Source organism: Erinaceus europaeus, chromosome 3, assembly GCF_950295315.1.
Source record: "Erinaceus europaeus chromosome 3, mEriEur2.1, whole genome shotgun sequence".
Lineage (NCBI taxonomy): Eukaryota > Metazoa > Chordata > Mammalia > Eulipotyphla > Erinaceidae > Erinaceus > Erinaceus europaeus.
This window is the reverse complement of record NC_080164.1, coordinates 71,992,672-72,013,916: the sequence shown is the minus strand read 5'-3', so window position 1 is coordinate 72,013,916 and position 21,245 is coordinate 71,992,672. Positions and strand designations below refer to the sequence as shown.

Below are 21,245 nucleotides of genomic sequence, written 5' to 3'. Positions count from 1 at the left end.
GAATATTCTGTCCATGTCCTCCCCCCATTTTTGGATGGGGTTATTTGTTGTCTTGTTGTTGAGTCTGGCAAGCTCTTTATATATGTTGGTTATTAAACTCTTATCTGATGTATGGCATGTAAAGATCTTCTTCCATTCTGCGAGGGGTCTCTTGGTTTGGGTAGTGGTTTCTTTTGCTGTGAAGAAGCTTTTTAATTTGATGTAGTCCCATAGGTTTATACTTGCCTTAGTCTTCTTTGTAATTGGATTCATTTCATTGAAAATGTCTTTAAAATGTATGCGGAAAAGAGTTCTGCCAATATTTTCCTCTAAGTATCTGATAGTTTGTAGTCTAACATCCAAGTCCTTGATCCACTTGGAATTTACTTTTGTATTCGGTGAAATACAAAAGTGATTCAGTTTCATTATTCTGCATGTTTCAACCCATTGTTTCCAACACCATTTGTTGAAGAGACTCTGCTTTCCCTATTTAATAGTCTGGGCCCCTTTGTCAAAGATTAGATGTCCATAGGTGTGGGGCCTCATTTCTGGGCTCTCAATTCTATTCCACTGGTCAGTATGTCTATTCATATTCCAGTACCAAGCAGTTTTGATGACAATGGCCCTATAATACAGTTTGAGATCTGGGAGTGTGATGCCTCCAGTTCTGTTCTTTTTTCTCAAGATTGTTTTGGCAATTCTAGGTCTTTTCTGGTTCCAGATAAACATTTGTAGCATTTGTTCTATTCTCCTAAAAAATGTGCTTGGGATCTTGATGGGGATAGCATTAAATTTGTAGATTCTGGGTAATACATTCATTTTGATGATGTTAATTCTTCCAACCCATGAACATGGAATATCTTTCCACTTCTTTGTGTCTTTTTCAATTTCTTTGAGTAGTGACTCATAATTTTCAGTATACAAGTCTTTCACTTCTTTGGCTAGGTTTACTCCTAGCTATTTTATTGTTTTTGTTGCTATAGTAAAAGGAATTGATTTCTGGATTTCAACTTCTTCTAACTTAGTGTTTGCATAGAGGAATGCCACTGACTTTTGAATGTTAATTTTATAGCCTGACACCTTACTGTATTGCCTGATGATTTCCAAAAGCTTCTTGCTGGATTCCTTAGGTTTTCCTATGTATACTATCATGTCATCTGCAAATAAGGAGAGTTTGACTTCTTCTCTTCCAATCTGTATCCCTTGAATTCCTTGCTCCTGCCTGATTGCTATGGCAAGAACTTCCAACACTATGTTGAATAGTAATGGTGATAGTGGGCAGCCCAGTCTAGTACCTGATCTGAGGGGAAATGCTTCCAGTTTTTCACCATTGAGTATGATGTTAGCTGTAGGTTTGCTATATATAGACTCCACTATCTTGAGGAATTTTCCATCTATTCCCATTTTTTGTAGTGTTTTGATCATAAAGGGATGTTGTATTTTGTCAAAGGCTTTCTCTTCATCTATTGATATGACCATGTGGTTTTTGGTCTTGCTTTTGTTGATGTGGTGGATCACATTGATTGATTTACATATATTAAACCAACCTTGCATGCCTGGGATAAACCCCACTTGGTCATGATGAACAATCTCTTTGATATACTGCTGTATCCGGTTGGCTAGAATTTTGTTCAATATTTTCGCATCTATGTTCATCAGAGATATTGGTCTGTAGTTTTCTTTTTTGGTTGTTTCCCTGTCTGCTTTGGTATCAGGGTGATGTTGGCTTCATAGAAGCTGGAAGTGAGTGTTCCACTGTCTTCAATCTTCTGGAAGACTTTTAAAAGTAGAGGTATTAGTTCTTCTTTGAAGGTTTTGTAGAATTCATTTGTAAAACCATCTGGTCCAGGACTTTTATTTTTGGGGAGATTTTTGATACCTGTTTCAATTTCATTAGCTGTGATGGGCCTGTTCATATTATCCACTTCCTCTTTACTTAGTTTTGGAAGTTGGTAGGTATCTAGGAAATCGTCCATTTCTTCCAGGTTCTCTAGCTTGGTGGCATATAGTTGTTCATAGAAGCCTCGCATGATATGTTGAATTTCTGCAGTGTCTGTTGTGATATCTCCTCTTTCATTTACTATCCGATTTATTTGGGTCTTCTCCCTTTTTTGTTTTGTGAGTCTGGCTAGAGGTTTGTCGATTTTGTTTACTCTTTCGAAGAACCAACATTTACTTTCGTTGATCTTTTGTATGGTTTTCCTATTCTCAATGTTATTTATTTCTGCCCTGACTTTAGTGATTTCTGTCCTTCTGGTTGCTTTAGGGTTCCTTTGTTGTTCTTCTTCTAGGTCTTTAAGATGTGCAATCAGGCTGTTTATTTGTGCTTTTTCTTGTTTCCTAATGTGTGCTTGTATTGCTATGAACTTCCCTCTTAGCTTTAGCTGTGTCCCAAATATTTTAACAGCTTGTGTCTTCATTTTCATTGAACTCTTGAAACATTTTGATTTCTTCCTTGATTTCTTCTTTGACCCAGAAGTTGTTAAGAAGTGTACTATTGAGCTTCCACATTTTGGGACTGTTACTAATCTTTTGTTGATTGTTAAGTGTTAGTTTAATTCCACTGTGGTCTGAGAAGATGCTTGGGATGATTTCAATGCTCTTGAAATTGATGATGCTGTCTTTGTGGCCTAACATATGGTCTATTCTTGAGAATGACCCATGTGGATTTGAGTAAAATGTGTATTCCAGTTTCTTGGGATGAATGACTCTGAAAATGTCCAATAGTTCTAGTTTATCTGTCTCTTCATTTAGCTCCCTTATGTCTTTATTGATTTTCTGCCTGGATGATCTGTCAAGTTGAGAGAGTGGGGTGTTGAAGTCCCCTACTATGATTGTGTTACTGTTAATATATTGCTGTAGCTCTTTCAGTAGAAGTTTGATGTATTTAGATGGCTTCTCATTGAGTGCATAGATGTTAATAATTGTTAAGTCCTCTTGATTGACTGATCCTCTGAGCATTAAGTAGTGTCCTTTCCTATCTTTTTTAATCTTATCTATTTTAAAGTCTATTGTGTCAGATATGAGAATAACTGTTCCTGCCCTTTTTTGTGGGCCATTGGATTGTATGATAGTTTTCCATCCTTTCACTTTAAGTCTGTGTTTGTCTTGTTGAGTTAGGTGGGTTTCCTGTAGACAGCATATTGTTGGGTTGTGTTTTCTGATCCATCTTCCTACTCTGTGTCTTTTAATAGGTGAATTCAGTCCATTCACATTTATTGATATCAAAGGTTGAAGATATTTTAACGCCATTCTTGTAGAGTTTTAGAGTGTTTTGATATATGTCCTATTTGTGGTGGTCTGGTTGTTTATAGGAGACCTTTCAGAACTTCTTTCAGGGCAGGCTTGGTGATGGTTGATTCCTTCAACTGTTGCTTGTCTGAGAAGGTTTTGATGCCTCCATCTAGTCTGAATGACAGTCTAGAAGGATATAGTATTCTTGGCTGAAAGCCTTTCTCATTGAGCACTCGATAGATATCTTGCCATTCTCTTCTGGCCTGTAGTGTTTGTATGGAGAAGTCTGCTGCTAATCTTATGGGTTTTCCTTTGTAGGTGACTCTTTGTTTTTCTCTAGCAGCCTTCAGGATCCTTTATTTATCCTTATTCCTTTCCATTCTAAGTATGACATGTCTTGGTGTCTTTAGGTCTGGGTTAATTCTGTTTGGGACCCTCTGGGCTTCTTGAATCTTTATGTCTTTGATGTTGTCTAGACTAGAGAAGTTTTCAGCTATTATGTCCTGGAAAATGCTTTCTTCCTCTCCTTCTCTTTCTTCCTCTGGTATGCCAATAATGCATATATTGTTTCTTTTGAAGTCATCCCATAGGACTCTGTTGTTGTTTTCAGCATCTCTTAATCTCTTTTTGAGATCTCTTACTTCTTTTTTAGTTATCTCTAATTCATCCTCAATCTTGCTAATTCTGTCTTCAGCCTCATTGATTCTATTCTCTCTGCCCTCTACTGTTTTCTGGAGTTCATCTATTTTGTTGCCCTGCTCTGATACTGTTTTAGCTTGTTCAGCTAGTTGCATTCTTAGCTCAGCGATTTCAGCTTTCAGCTCTCTAATAACCATGAGATGATTAGTATTTTCTTCCATATTCTCATTTGTTGTTCCTGCATTTCTGATTACAATTTTTTCAAATTCTTTACTCACTCCTGTTATTATTTCCTTAGCTAATGTTTGGATGTTGAACTCATTATTTTGTGCTTCACCCTCTCGAGGACTTTTAGCTGGACTCTTGTCCTGGTTCGATTCTCCAATATTTTTTCTTGTTGTTTTAACCATTTTATATATTATGTTATAAGTTCCCTTTATCAGTACTTTTCAAATTATTGATCACTATTGCCTGGATTGACTTGTGTCTAATTAAGGTAATTAAAGGGTTCACAGTGGTGGAAGTTAACAGTTGTTTCAATCCCTGAGTTGGAGCTCAGTGGTTTAAAAGCCTCTTTTTTTTTTCTTCCCTGTAGGCTATGGGAGCCTGAGTGCTTTTAAACTGTCAATAGACTTCTTAGATTAATCACTGACTCCTGACCAAGAGATAAAGCAGGGTGTGGCAGAGATAATCCAGTGGTTATGCAAAGAGACTTTCACAGCCCCTCAGCTATGCCACCGAGGTATAGGTCTTCTGAGTTTCCTGGTTAGATCTCTGTCCCCTGGTGTCCCTCCCTGTCGCTGCTCCAGATTCTGAGAGTAGTAGCAATGGAGACTCAGAGTTGCACTTGGTGAGTCTCTGGGGAGTCCTCTCCTCCCTTCAGCTGTCCCCTTGTTGGTGGAGCAGACTGGAGGTGGTGTCTCAACTGATAAACTGCTGAACTGTTAGCAGTCACCTAATCTCTCTTTAGGCTTCTCTCTCCTCTCTGTCACCAGCCACACATGTTTGTACTCACCGGTGATTTACTGGGTTCCTGTGGTCATTCTAGTCCTGTCTTGTTTCAGTCCCGGGTGGTCTCCTTTGGTATTCCTAGTTGCTCCGGGAGAGGAGAGGAGAGAAGAGGAGAGAAAACGATCTGCTGCTCGTAGCTCTGCCTCCAGAAGTCGAATCCCTGAGCACTCTTTATGTCTGTGTCTCTCTGTGTGTGCCAGGTCAGATTCATAAACAAAAATGTAGCTTTTCCCACAGAACAACAATGTGTCAAACATTAAAAGAGACTTTGCCCTTCATAACATGTACTCAGAGCATTTCAGGAGTTCTTCATTTGCAAGAAATATCACAGTGGTTTTATGACCTACCAAAATGAGTCTAACCATGTTGTGTAGTTATGCCAGACTCCAAATACTTGACTGTTTCAAAATATCAAAGTGTGATATCAGAGATGAGGAGGCTAGAGGCTCATTGAAATCTGCAGGCTTGTGGCATAGGAGGTGGATGGACCTTTGGACCCTCAAGCATGAGGTCTAGTTCTGTGCTTGGCTTCACATGTACCAGAGTAATGCTTTGGTTTGTGTTCTCTCTCTCTCTCTCTCTCTCGTAAATAAGCAAACAAATATTTTTAAAATGAATAAATTATGCAGGTAGTACTAACAAGCTCCTCCAGTGTTTTACGCACTTAAATTTTTAGTTTTAATGAGATTAATGATTTAGAGTCAGAGGAGATAGCACAATAGTTATGCAAAAAGACTTTCACACCTGAGGCTCCAAAGTCCTAGGTTCAATCTCCCACACTACCATAAGCCAGAGATGAGCAGTACTCTGGTCTCTATCTTTCTCTCAGTTATCTTTCTTATTAAAATAAAAATAAATAAATACAGTTGTTGGTGCATGTGTAAAATTTCTCAATTTTCTTCAAAACACTCTCATTGCCAGCCTAGGTTCTCCTCCACCATCATGCTCTAGGACCTGAAAGGCCCCCCATCGCCCCTCAGAGTCCTTTACTTTGTGTTTACTTTTTGTATTTCCCCTTTCTGTTCTTATTTCTCAACTTTTGTCTACAAGTGAGGCCATCTCATATTCATCCTTCTATTTCTGGCTTATCTCACTTAATATGATTCCTTTAAGCTCTATCCTAGATGAGGTAAAGAAGGAGAAGTCATCATTCTTAACAACTGAGTAGTATTCCATTGTGTATACTATATGTATATAGTATTCCATTGTGTATATATACCACAACTTTCTTAGCCATTCAACTGTTGTTGGACACCTAGGGGAATGTAAATTGGTCCAACCCCTGTGGAGAGCAGTCTGGAGAACTAACTCTGATAAGGCTAGAAATGAACCTACCCCATGATCCAGCAAGTCCTCTCCTGGGAATCAAAAAATCAAACCCACCCATCCAAAAAGACCTGTGTATACTTTAAAAAAAAGTGGAGAGAAGGGCAGTGCTCACTTTTATTGGCCTTAAATAAAATAATTAGCACTAGCCACTTCCTCTGCATTTCTGGGTGATGGGAAGTACACAGATTTGGAAATAGAGAGACATTAAAACTATTTCTGCCTACTCCTTTGTGACCCTGAACTAGATATTTATTGTCTGTGCCTAGGTTTTCTTACTTAAAAAAATTGGGATAAAAATTATCATATCTACTTCCATGATTTTTGTGAGAAATAAGAAAATACATACATGTAAAAGCCTACATGGGGGAGCAGGTGGTGGCATACTCGGTTAAACACACATGTCACCATGAACAAGGATTCACGTTGGAGTACCTGTTACCCACCTGCAGGGAAGACACTTCATGAATGGCGTAGCAGGTCTGCAGCAGGTGCCTATCTTTCTTTTATTTTATTTAATTTTTTTCAGGTGCCTTTCTCTCTCCCTCTCTACCTCTCCTTCCCTCTTAATTTCTCTCTGTCAAGTAAAAATAAAGTATAAAAGAAAAAATAAATAAAAAGGAAAAATGGCCACCAAGAGCTGTGGATTCATAGTGCTGGCATCAAACCCCAGCAATAATCCTGGTGGCAATAAAAAGTAAATTAAAAAATAATAATAATAAAAATAAAAATTTAACTGTGTAGGTACATAGAAAGTAATGATTTCGGGAGTTGGGCAGCAGCACAGTGAGTTAAGCGCACATGATGTGAAGCAAAGGACTGGTGAAAGGATCCTGGTTTGAGCCCCCGGTTCCCCACCTGCAGGTGAAGCAGACCTGCAGCTGTCTGTCTTTCTCTCCCCCTTCTGTCTTCCCCTCCTCTCTCCATTTCTCTCTGTCCTATCTAACAACAACAATAACAGCTACAAAAAAATTGAAAACAACAAGGGCAACAAAAAGGAAAATAAATTTAAAAAAAAACTTAAAAAAAAAAGAAAATAATGATTTCATAAGACAAGAGTTAATATATAGGACTTCTGGGAGGCGTGGCCATAGAATAACTGGGACCAAATCACCTCTCCTCCCAAAACAACAAATAAATACAACAAGAGACCCAGCTGAAGTCATATTCTGCAGCCTCAGGTGGGTGCTTGTGTACAGTTGGGAGTGAAAAGGGGCGCAGATGCTGGTTGAAGAACAGCAAAGTCAAATCAGAGCTCTGGGCGGTGCAGGTGCTGAGCTGTACCATATTGGCAATTTCACTTGAAGCTCAGCAAGCAAATACCATTGTTCCTAGTGCTAGGAGAAAAGAGACAGGGGCTTAAAACCTCTCAGTCAGGGGGCCTTTAGCCTTCTGAATGTTGTGAAGGTCACAACATAAAACAGGGCATTTGTGACCACAAGACAGCCCAAAGCAAATCCCACCCTCCCACCATCACGTCCCACACAACACAGATCATACAAGCAAGAGAAACCTAGAGATCACAATAGCACCACCTGCTGGCCATCAGTCACCAGCACACAAAAAATAGGCACAAGCAGAGAAACAGAATTAAACAGCCAACTATGCCCTATCAGCCAGACAGAAATGAAACAGAAGAAATCCAAGGAATTACAGATTTAGAGAGACTCTCAGAGACAGACTACACAGAGCTCATTATGAGGACTCTCCAAGAAATTACACAAGAATTAAAAGAGCATTTTACTATGAAATTCAAATGCATGAGAGAGGAACTTATAATAGAGATCACTAAGAATCATCAAATCTTGAAAGAAGAACTTTAGTCAGAACCCCAGGAAGTAAAAGACACTCTAACTGCAATCCATGCCCAAGTAGATGGCTTAGGAAGTAGAGCCAGACATTCGGAAGAAATAATCTCCAATCCAGAAGACACAGCTAGCCCACTCTTTCAATTCAAAGATGAGGAAGAGGAATGGTTCCGAAAGACTGAGTCAACTCTGTGAAATTTCAGACTCCATCAAAAGATCGAATACAAGAGTGATATGTATATCTGAAGAGGAGGACAAGGACAAAGACCCAGAGTCCATTTTCAGAGCAATTTTAGCTGAGAACTTCCCTCACTTAGGAAACCATCAGAACATTCTCATCCAAGAGGCAGAACAATCACCCAGATTTATAAATACAAAAAGACCAACGTGAAAACACATTATTGTAAAACTATCAAAAGTCAAGAACAAAGAAAAAATTTGCTGGCTGCTAAGGAAATAAAAGAAGTTACATACAAAGGCAGAGCTATAAGACTTTCATCAGATTTCACAAACTTTAGGGGCAAGGAGAAAGTAGAATGACATACTCAAAGTTCTACAGGAGAGGGGATTCCAGCCACAAATATTGTATCCTGAAAAATTATCCTTCAAATATGAGGGAGAAATAGAGATTTTCTCAAATATTCAAGAACTAAAGGAATTTGCCACAATCAACCCCACCTTACAAGAAATACTGAACCGAAGAAAGGAGGAAGCAAAGGAATGCACATTCCAAACACCAAGTTGCAGATGCTACTATGATGTCAACCTGACTCGCCCAGACAGACGACCTCACCAATGTACCCTGTAACCCCACCTCTCCAGAGCCCTGCTCCAGTAGGGCAAGATAGGGACAGACTGGGAATATGGATCAACCTGTCAATGCCCATGTCCATCGGAGAAGAAATTACAGAAACCAGACCTCCCATCTTCTGCACCCCATAATGACACTTGGTCCATTCTCCCAGAGAGATAAAGAATAGGAAAGCTTCCAATGGAGGGGATGGGATATGGAACTCTAGTGGTGGGAAATGTGTGGAATTTCACCCCTCTTATTCTGTGGTTTTGTTGATGTTTTCTATTTTACAAATAAATTTTTAAAAAGAGTTCATATGTATAGCATATACATTATTAAATATAGCATATTACTTATTTATTGAGTGCTTATCATTTGTAATCCTGTGCTAGATGAGTGTGAGTAAAACAGACATGGAGGAGGTCCTCATAAAGTAGGATCTTGTAATATTTCTTGCTCAATAACGGTAGAAAATTGAGTGCCTACATCCCAATTTCTTAAGCATGAGGTCCTAAGTTTGACTTCTGGCATTGTGTATGCCAGTGATGTTCCGGTTATCTTTGCCACACCCTCCCACCTATTCTGTTGAACAAATAAATATTTTTTAAAACTTTAACCCCAGAGCAGCATAATTACCAACAGGTTTGGTAATTTGATAAAGGAAAATGATGAACTTTTAAACTTTTTTTGAACCACATTGGAATTGAAATGAACTGAATGAACTGAAGAGGTAGGGTACAGGGCAAATGCAAAGGTCCCAAGGTGGGAGGGAGCATGCCACCTTAGAACAGGAAAAGATGAGTGTGGCTAGAGCTCAAAGTTAGCAATCTGTCTGTGATGAGTCTGGAAAGGTAGCCAAGGAACAGACCTTATTGGTTTGGTGGTCACGGTATGAGATACCAGTCCTTAATTTTAGACTAATGGAGAATCATTAGAAAGTAAGCAAGGGGTTAATAAGATCAGATTTGCGTTTACTCTGGCTAATTGATAATAAACATATAGGAGGGGAGTGAGTAAGCTAGAATGAAGGATGAGAATTAAGGTATTAATATAGATGAATAGATGCCATCATCTTGGAATAGGGTGTGGTAGCAGAAGAAGAGGGTAAGTATGATAGCTGAACTGGTGAAGCCATAGAAACTTTCAGGTTTTAGCGTCATGTATATGAAAATGGTGCTCTGGTCTCTCTCTCTCTCTCTCTCTCTCTCTCTCTCTCTCTCTCTCTCCTCTCCGTGTGTGTGTGTGTGTGTGTGTGTGTGTGTGTGTGTGTGTGTGTGTATGTATCTTGGGTAAAATCAGACTAAATTTGATTAAAAATGATGATAACTGAGCAGATCTGAGAGGATTCATGTTTTGATCTTGCAAAACTTGGGAGCAAGAGAGATGTAGGTGTTAAAACTAAGCTCCTTTGAAGGAATTGTGTTAAGTGAGATAAGCCAGAAAGAGAAGGATGGAAATGAGATGATTTCATTTATGGACAGAAGCTGAGAGATGGGAACAGAAAGGGGAACACGAGGTAGGACATGGACTGGGCTGGTGTACTGTACAAAAGTAAAGCAATCTGGGTGGGGTAGGGATGACTTTCAAGTCATAGTGCATGATGATGGAGTAGGATGTAGGCTGGGGGTGAGAGTGTTTTGCAGAAAACTGATACGTGTATCAACAACTGTATTTACTATAAACCATTAATCCCCTCAATTAAATAAAGAATAAAGCTCTTATGTGGAAATCATGCTGATGAACTATTGAAAAGGACCTGAGTTGGGGGATGATGTGTTTTATGTGGGCTTTTTAAGAGTGAAGCACCCTAACATCATAATGGAGGCCATGAAGTTGCGGATGTGAGTTCAGGCAGTTCTAATACATTTTGGGGATGAAGTGAACATATTTGGCTTAGAGACAAATATGAATATACTAAATGGAAATTCATTTGACATAAAGGCTTTCAATTCTAATATAAGCAGAGGACAAAAGCAATTTTTCTGCTTTATATCAGTGATATATATATATATATATATATATATATATATATATATCCTATCTGTATATTAAATGAAAGCTATTTTACCAATATAATGACTTGAGATTCGAAAGCAGGCTGACTAATTCACAGAGCACTTGTATATATTGACTTTTGAAATAGTATCTTCCTTTTTCATTTCTATGGGACTGAAGGATGAGATGCAGAGCAGGGAACAACTGGTTTGGGGTCCTTTTCCGTTATTATTAATTTTTCCCCCTGCTAGGACACTGTTCAGCTCTGACTTACAGTGGTATGGAGGTAGGGACCCGGGACTTTGTAGGGTCCCTGGGACTGCGAGCCTTGGGTTGTTGTTCCTTTATTATTATTATTTTTCTCCCAGCTATGTCGAGGGACATTGAGGATTGGTGTTGGAAGAATACTGTGGAGTTAGTTTGGTCTCAAGGTGTGGAGTGTGTGCATTTGGAGGTGCAGGGAGAGCATAGGGAAAGGTGTTTCCTAGGATGAAGGGGATAGGTGGGTTTATATCTATACTGTTGTATCCTTTGGCCACGTAAAGTGAAAGTTGGGTATGTACGGATGGTTTGGTCCTTGTGGAGATAAGTCGTAGAAAGAGGAAAAGAATGAAATGGGTAAGTGAAAGCATTTGAAAGGTGTGATTGGAACCAGGAAGTGGGTCATTGCAGGTATTTTATTATTATTATTATTATCAATAGCAGCTAAGGTTACTAGAAACCTTCCCCTAGAATAGCTGTAAGGCTCTGGGTGAGTGGTTGTGCTGCTGGATCTGAAGCCAGAAACCGGAGATCGAATCCCTAAATGCAGGATCTGAAGCCAGAGACCTGTGATGGAGTTCTGTAAGAGAGGGGGAAGAAGAGGGGGGAGAACAGGAAGAAGGACAGAGAAAACCCTGCAGCACTGCTTCACCACTTGCAAGATTTTCCCTGAAGATAAGGAGTGGGAGCTTGAACCCAGGTCATTGCTCATGGTAATATATGCACTCAACTAGATAAGCCATCACCCAGTCCCTTAGAAATTTTTTCAAGAATTAAAAGAGGCTGGTGACCAAGTTGCAGATGCTATCATGATTCTATTCTGACTTCTCTGGGCAGGCAACCTTACCAATATATCCTGGATCCTCACCTCTCCAGACCCCTACCCTACTAGGGAAAAATAGAAATAGTCTGGGGGTATGGATCGATCTGTCAATGCCCATGTCCAGCAGAGAAGCAGTTCAGAAGCCAGAACTTTCACCTTATGCACCCCCAAAATAATGTGGGAGAAATGACAGAAGGAAGATAACCAGAGGGTTCTCATCTCCAACTCCATCAGGAGTTGCTCTAGGATTGAATGCATAAATTAGTTCCTTGTAAAATGCAAATATTTTCTTCTAGTTGATTGGTTGTTTCTCTCTTTTTAAAAAATTTTTCTGGCAATTTCTTTCACAGTAGAATCTTGTCAATATGATATAGTCAAAAATTAATACTCATAAATCTGTGGTATTTCTGTAGACAAATAGTGAGCCAGAGGAAAATCAGTTGAAGGAAGCAATCACTTACAATTGAACCCCAAAAGATAAAATATTTGAGAATAAATGTAACAAAGAAGGTGAGGAATCTTTACAGTGAAAACTATAGGACACTGTTAAAAGAAATAGAGGATGACAAATAAATGGAAAGCATTCCTTGTTCATGGATTAGAGGAACAAATATCATTAAAATAGCTTTCCTGCCAATGGCTGGGCAGTGGTGCACCAGGTTAAGGATACATAGTACTATGAGCAAGTACATACAAAAGGACCCCGGTTTGAGCCCCCGCTCTACACCTACATGGGGAGAGGGGGTAAACTTCACAAATGATGAAGCAGGTCTGAGGGTATCTTTCTTTCTCTGCTCCTATCTATCTCTCCCTCCATCTCAATTCCTCTCTGTCCTTTTGAATAAATTTTTTTAAAAAGGAAAAAATGGCCACCAGGAGTGCTGGATTCATAATGCCAGAACCGAGCCTCAGCAATAACCCTGGTGGCAAAAAAAAAGAAAACAAAATAGCTGTCCTGCCAAAAGTAATCTGTAGATTCAATGCAATCTTTTTTTTTAAATTCTTTTTCTTATTGGATTATCTTTATTTGGATAGAGACAGCCAGAAATGGGGAGAGAAGGGCGTGATAGACAGGGAGAGGGACAGAGGGACAGCTCTACTTCACCACTCGTGAAACTTTCCTCCTGGAGGTGGGGATCAGGGACTTGTACCCAGTTCCTAGCTCATTATAACATGTGCACTCAACCAGGTGTGTCACCACCCAACCCCCCAATGCAATCCTTACCAAAATCCCAATGATTTTTTTCTATGTTCATAGCTGCATTATTTACAATAGCCAAAATATGGAAGCAACCTGTTTATATGTGCCCATTGACAGATGACTGGATAAACAAGTTAAGGGACATATACTCAATGAAGTATTACTCAGTATTTTAAAAAGACAGTATTGTGTCCTTTGAAACAAAATGAATGGAACTGGAGGTGATTGTGCTTAGTGAAGTAAGTAAAGAAGTGAAGAACTACTGGATGCTTATACTCATATGTAGAATATAGAGAATTGACACACATGGGAAAAGAAGAAAAAAAAAAGTAAACCCTTCTCTAAGACCCTGGCAGAACTATGATGATTATAGTTGGTGGGGAGCACAGAAGTTTGGTGATAGGAATGGTGAGAATGGTGCCCAATCATACCCCTATTATCTTATAGTCTTGTAAATAACTAATAATAAAAATATATTTATATAAATTGACTAATTGATTCTAAAATCCAAAGGGTACCACTTTACATCAATAGCCGAAACAATTTTTAATTAAAAGAACAAAGATGGAGCAGGGAAAACAGCATAATGGGTATGCAAAAGCCTTCCATGTCTGAAGTTCCAAGGTCTCAGGTTCCATCATCCCCAGCACCACTATAAGCCATAGGTGAGCAGTGACCTGGTTTTTCTCTCTTTGTATCTTTCTCACTGTATCTCTCATTAGAATAAATACATCAAATATGAAAAAAGAAAGGGGGCTAACATTTTTTTTTTAAAAGAAAAAATATTACACAGGAATGGTGAATCTCTGGAGACAACCAAATAAAAACATTTACAGAAACTTTTATGATAATGCTTGACCAAAATATTTGGCTACTGGTGACTCAGCCTGATGAACACTTAAGATTAACCATGGAGGCAGCATTATTGTTATGACGCTAAATCCCTTTGTCTCAGCCCCTGTCTGCTACACCTGAGAGGAAAGGTGGGCACTGATCAATTACCCAGTTGTCTTTTTGCTCTGATCCTGATTACAACAGTGGCATTTCAAAAGCATTGACCAGTAAATATTGCTCAGTAAAATGTGTTTGAAATTTACAAAGTAGGACAGATCTGCTTATGGATGTGATCTGCTATCTGCTTCTGCTCATGAGAGGAGATCTTGAACATTCTGTCACATGAAAGAGGAAAGCAGTATTGTCAGGATGAGCTGCAAGCTTACAACTCTATACTGACAGTAATACCCTAGACTTCATAGGTGAGAATTTATGGAGTTTATGTTCTGTCTAAGTTATCTATAGGGAAATGGGAAAGGTGCTTTAGTGACTATAGTGATACCCTCTCCTTTCTCCTCAGAGATAGATGAGGCTCAGCACCAACTGATCTTCACTACAAGTGAAAGATTCCCTGCTTCTCTCTTTTCTTGAGTTCCTAGGCTCTGCTTTACATCTTCTTTCCTTTATGAAACTTCAAGTTGCTTTGAGGGCTTTCTCTAAACAGCCTTTGCAAGTGATGATTGGAAAGCTGAGTCAAGCCTGGAAGTTGACTAACTGACCCCAGCCACCCCCCCTTCATGAAAATATGAAAATATGAAGGAATCAAAAGTTCATCTCTTATTAGAATTTTTAAAAAGGAATCTAGCTATCTTATAGTAATATTGAATTTGAATTTGAATTTCTAATTTGCCAAGAGCTCATGTGCTTTTTTTTTTTTTAAAAAAGAAGGCAACCCAAAACAGAACAGAGAGATAAAATGGTATGGGTATGTGTTCATTAAAGTGGATCAGCATCAAGAAAATCCTTTTGAAAAATTTGATAGTGATTTAGTAATGATTTATAAGATTATAAGATGCAGGATAATAGTTCTATACCTTACCCACCACCACCAAAGTTCTGTGACAGTCTCCCTCACACCCATGACAACACAAGATAATCACTCATTAAGCTGGAAACTATTTGGCACTGGTTTTTTGTTTCTTGGTTTTGTTTGTTTTTAATGACAATACCATCTATGCCTATAAAAATGCTTGTGTGAAAGAGGGAGAGAGAGATGGAGGCAGGCAGACTATGGGAATGAAGGAAGACATTATTCCCAACTGCATCTACTGATCAGAAAAGAACAATGTAGGAGTAAATAAGAGACAAAGACTTAGAATGCAATAGATAGTAATTGAGGAAAAAGTCATCTAGAGGTTTTCTCTAGGGGACTGACCCTACTGACCAAAGCAGCTCTAGTCTCCTTTTACTGCTTCCCTTTGATGCAGGATTGATGTGAAGAACCCCAGAGATCAAAGCTCTGGAAAGCAACTGATTTGAGTTCCTTGTTCAGGATGAGGTAAGACTATATGAAACATACAGAAACCAGTTGCTGACATTGGAGACAATACCTGTAGATGTTTTTGATGCCAGATTTATTTAAAGTTCAAAAACCAAACTAAAGAGTTTCTTCAAAAAGGTCCTGCTCTAATAGGTTTCACAGTTCAATATGTATAATTTAAGGATATGGTTCACATATAGCATTAGTGGGCAGATCCATTATATATTATTGAAAAGACAGTTGGGGTTAAAGTTCTATATTTCTTTAAAACTTATTCTAATTATATATTCTTATAAATATATTAATGGGTAATACTTTTGTTTTCCTAGTATTGAGTGTTACTTTTTTAATTAAAGGAATAACTTGAATCTGTGTCATAATGATGGGATTACCAACGCATAATTTAGAAAACTTTTGCCATCATGTGCTAATCACAAAGAGTGAGTGTACAGTATACACATTTGGATGGGGGTTATAGAGTTTTTTTAAAAAATTCAAATGTTCAGATCATCTAGAGTATATCTAATGGACCAGGGAGATAGCTTAGCGGTAGAGTATAGGACTTGTGGGCCTGAGGCTCCAGGTTTTATTCCCAACACTACACATGCCATATCTGAGCAGTGCTGTCATCTCTCTTTCATCCTCCCATAAAAAGATAAATATATTTTTAAGTTTCTAAAAACAAAATATAATTTTTGAGGGCATGGCAACAATATTTTATTTAACTGACTTACTTTGTTATTGCGGGGGCATTACCACTGTGGGCCAACTTTCTTAAAGGAAGGGACATGGACACACACACACACACACACACACACACACACACACACGGCACTGAAGTTTCTCCAATGCTGTGGGAGCCTGATTCAAACTTGAGTTGTATACATAACAAAGCAGGTGCACTATCCACATGAGCTATTTTGATGTTCTAGCACCAGTATTTAAAAATAAAATCTTCAGTAGTTTGAGAACTACCTCAGCTAGAGATCAATATTTGCTTATGTGAAGCCCCAGACTGGATTCTCAGTATTGCATCTGTCAAAGGGAAGCTAATGCTTTTAATATTAAACAATATTAAAAACAAAACTCAGAGGATTCCATATGCAGAGATGAGGACCACTGACCTGAGTGGAAATAAAATCAAATCTCTAAGTCTCTTGGACCTTTTGTGGGAAAGTTCATGATTTAAATGACTACTTCTCCTCCTAGCATCCCTTCCCAGGTCTTCTTAGTAACTCTACTAGGGCTGCAATCTCAAGGTGTCTTCTGCTTTCTTTCCAGTGGCATACAGATAAATAGTTAGCAGACTACTTTGAAATAGCAAAAATATTATTTGTAGTATCCAATGGTTTTAGATTCTGTAAATACTCCCAGAATAATCAATTTCATTCTGCCAACATGGGCCATACATTGGTGCCTGAGCATGGAGCTGGGAGGAGAGGTTCACAATCAGCTCTCATAGGCTGGTGTATAACAGCTCTATACACCAGTGCCTTATAAGCTTCACTTTTATTTACACTGTCTTCCAGACTCACACCCACTTGGCCCAGTCTCCCTTAAGCTGACAGGAGTGGTACTGAAACTTTTTTGTGTGCTAACCTGGCTCATTTGGTGTTCTGCTCAAGTAACATGGCACCTCAATTCACAGTGTATAGGAAAGGGACTGTTTGGGAAATTGAGTCCACTTGTACTTTAACCTGTGAACTTGACTGAGGTGAGCTGTTCTACAAACAGTTCTAGCTTCCTCATAAGTTTTTTTTGAACCTTTTGGGTTGAAAGTTCAAAAAAACTCTGAGTCTGATGAACTCACCAAGGCAACATAGAAACTTCTGGGAGACCATATGTCACCTTTTGAGCTGGTTGACTGACTCCCACTTGGAAGCCAGTTAATTACCCCTACTTCTCTTTTTTTTCTCATTACAAAGCACTTTAAAATGACTTTTTCTCACTGAATGGCTTGCATGTACTTAGGAAGGCCAAACAAGATACAGGAAATTCTCATTTAATATCATCCTTAGATTCATGGGAAGTGTGATTTTAAGTGAAACAGAGTATACATGGAGGCCAGGTCCTTCAGTAATCTCTTGTAGTTCAACATTTTTTCTCATCAATTTAATGAAATGATGTGTTGAATAAAGTGATATTGCTCTAGGACCTACTATAATACTTCCTTCTGTAGGTAAGAGTTAAGGTGCTGAAGTTTAAGAAGCCAAGTGGAGTAACTCATTCAAGTTCAAACCATTTGCCTAATGTACTAAGTAATGGGACCAAGACTTCATTCAGAAGTTCTGACCAGAAGTTTAATGTTTTTCTGATATAGAGACTTAGCCTACTGATTATATCCACCTATGTGCAGGGTCAATCAACTTAAGAAGAGGAAGAAATGAGATTGAGTAGTAACACATTTGTGTATTCTAGTATTGAGAATAAATTCTTTGCCACTTTTTTGGCAAGCATACTTCCTGAAATGAATGTGGTCTAGCAGAGAACAACTTAGTACATAGTAGATGCTGGGGGGGGGGGGGGAGAATACGAATGATCTGTGTAATATGAATGGCTGATAAACTATGATTCCAAAAGTAGAATTTGGAGCAACCTCTGTTGAGAAGGAATCAGCTCCAGAGGACATCTGGGACTCTACGAAGTGGCTACAGAAATTTGGCTTGAAAGCTCAAAAGCTATCATTTTATGATGTCCTTGCTGACTGTTCCTTCCGCCACGCTGATGGAGTTGTGGATATAAAAGCCAAGCCATATGATGAGTCCGTGCAGACCAGTGCGGTAAGTGAAGTAACCTTCCCAGCAGGACTGTGTTCTTCCTTTAATTCTGTTTGGTGGGTGAGGCCTCTCTCAGACCAGAGAGCAAGAACAAATTCAAGTCTAAAAGATAATATGGAGTGAAACTAACTTGGGTTTCCATGAAGAAGGTTGTTTTTTCTTCTTCCCATCTTACATTTATCTAAATGACACAATACAAGTGAGTCTCAGACCTGAGAATGGTATCTGGATGTAAGGTAATTATAAAGTGAATTTGTATAAGCTGGGAACTAGGCTTACATATATATGAGCATATGGCTTACTCTCAGAATTAATATACATGATGTTTTTGACATAAGAAACCCTTTGTTCCCCCATGTTGAATGGAAGACACAGACTGCTGGTGAATATGCCCAGATCTGGCATTTCTCATGTATTATTATTGGAAGCTGGTGCAGAATTGGGCTTTCAAGCCTGAGGTCCTAAATCCAATCCCTGGCAACATAGGTGACAGAGTGATGCTCTCTTTCTCTCTTTTCTCCCCCCCCCCCAACCTCACAAACAAATTATTGTAACCACTGCCAATCAATACTTGTTTAGTGAATTTCCAGTAAATATAAATTGAGATATTTTAATGGACTATATCACAAAAAGGCTATATATTGAAAATTTTTGAACCTGGTACATGGTAGTTCAATAGTATCAATGGATCTGGAAGGAGTATAAGTTCTCAGAGCCCCAATTCTAGCTTACAGTGAAAGGAAAATAATTTTTAGCAATGATTTCTAAACCTTAGCATGAATAAGTCCATGGGTCTGAGAGGTGGCAAGAATTTGCATATACTATACCCTCACATGATGCCAACACTGCTGGTCTGGGCCACACTCAGAGAAGTACACTGTGGAACAGGAAGCAGAGGCTTTCAAAAGTTTAGAATTATGGCAACCTGTGGTAGCACAGTGGATAAAAGCATTGGATTTACAACCATGAGTTTGACCTCTGACATTGTATGTGCCAAAATGATGCTCTGATCTCCCACCCCCTTCCTTTCTCCTTTCTTTCTCATATAAATAAACAAATAAAAATAGATCTTTTTTGGGGGCCAGATGGTAGTGCAGCTGGTTAAGTGCACATGGCAAAAAAGCTCAAGGACCAGTGTAAGGATCCCGGTTTGAACCCCTAGCTCCCCACCTGCAGGGAAGTTGCTTCCTAAGTGGTGAAGCAGATCTGCAGGTCTCTCTCCCTTTCTCTTTATTCCCATTCTCTCTTGATTTCTCTCTGTCCTATCCAGCGACAATGACAGTAATAATAATAACAACAACAATGATAATCAACAAGGGCAACAAAAGGGAAAACATAGCCTCCAGGAGTAGTGGATTTGTAGTGCAGACACCAAGCCCCAGCAATAACCCTAGAGGCAAAAATAAGTAAGTAAATAAATAAATAAAAATCTTTTTTAAAGTTTAGAATTATAGAAACCAAGTTATCACAGTATAAAACAAAATCAGGATAAAATGAAACTTATAAATGTGTAAAACTGACATAAAAGTGGAAGTGCACAAAGCAAAGTAGATATGACAGTAACACAACTCAGAGGTTGTAGGGAAGGGAAATTGAGTACATTCTTGCAAATGTTGTCACTTTATGTATTCTCTAAGGCTCCCATTCTTCATTTGGCTTATCAATGTGATGTCCATTTGTCTGCCCTACATGGGGAAACCCTGTCAATCTGCTAACCCTTTTACTCCACGCATCTTGGAGGCAGGATTCTTCCTTTAGAAACAACAGCAGTGGGGTGGGCAGTAACATACCAGGTTAAGGCACACACTTGGAAGTGCAAGGACCTGTGCAAGGATCTTGGTTCAAGCCCCGAACTCCCCACCTGCAGGGGGGTTGCTTCAAAAGTGGTGAAGCAGGTTTACGGGTGTCTGTCTCTCTCCTTCTCCATCTTCCTCTCCTGTCTCAATTTCTCTCTGTCCTAGCCTATAAAAATGAAAAACATCCACCACAAGCAGTGGATTTGTAATGCAGGCACTGAGCCCCAGCAATAATCCTAGAGGGAAAAAAATATATATATATAGCTACATCAATGATGTGATGCTGTGATTTTGCTCTCTTACCACTGTGTGTTTGCAATAAACTGCAAGAAGGAAAATCAAAAAAAGAAATGAATTGAAAAATGCAGAATTAACACCAAGACTTGTTTCTTGATTCATACATTGGAATGTAGAATAATTGCTACAGCACAGGGCAAATCACATTTGTGTATTTCCTCCCCCAGCACAGCTTTTTAATTTTGAAAACATTATTCAGTAATGTTACTAGCCAAACAAATAATTAAGTTTTCATGTTTTGAATGCATGAGACCCTGGATATTTGGAATTATCAAGTCCTGTCAATTTGGAGTCTCTGACTTGAGGGTCTCTTGGCATAACCATTATGCTATCTACCCCCTGCCCAATCCCTGTCAATTTGAACATTGTTTGCTCTACTAGCAGTTGAAAATATGATATGCTTAAATTCACCTCTAATTCTTATTTTTAATTTTTCCTTGGAAATTTTATTTAAAAAATTCTTATTTTATTTCAACAAAATATATGTATATACATAGAGAGAGACAAAAGTACCATTCAACTCTGACTTTTGGTGGTGCCAGTGATTGAACTTGGATTCTCTAGGGCTTCAGAAATGAAAGTTTTGTGTACAAGCCACCAGGATGTCTCCTCTACCCTTTCTTGGTAATTTTAGATGGAAATCTATAGGTTTAGTTTGAAGAGTTTATCTTATATATAGGAAATTATGCCTCCAGTTTCTTGTGTTCTGATATAGTGTGAAAGCTGAGAAGTATGTGATATCGTTGCCACCACTGTTTCCACCTCCTCCTTCTATAGACATAGAGGCAGAGAAGGGGTGGGAGGGGAAAAAAAAGAGAGAGACAGAGAGAGGTAGAGAGAGGCAAAGAGAGGCCGATACCAGAGCTCCAGAACTTCCTTCAGTGAGATGTAGCTGGGCTTGATCCTGAGTCATAGACATGGCAAAGTAGTACAATATCCAAATGTGCTACTAGATTGCTGAGTTTATTACGTCTAAGTCTAACCACAGAGC

At 38.8% G+C, this 21,245-nt stretch overlaps 1 protein-coding gene across 5 annotated transcripts in view; it reads left to right on the top strand.

Annotated features, from left to right (window-relative positions):
- The window catches only part of VWA3B (von Willebrand factor A domain containing 3B), a 189,355-nt gene that overhangs the window by 59,426 nt on the left and 108,684 nt on the right, over positions 1-21,245 (top strand). For all 5 annotated transcript variants that reach the window (XM_060187501.1, XM_060187502.1, XM_060187500.1 and 2 more), the window contains one exon: positions 17,968-18,164. In XM_060187501.1, coding sequence (XP_060043484.1) covers positions 17,968-18,164 — 197 coding nt within the window. The remainder of the gene's footprint in view (positions 1-17,967; positions 18,165-21,245) is intronic.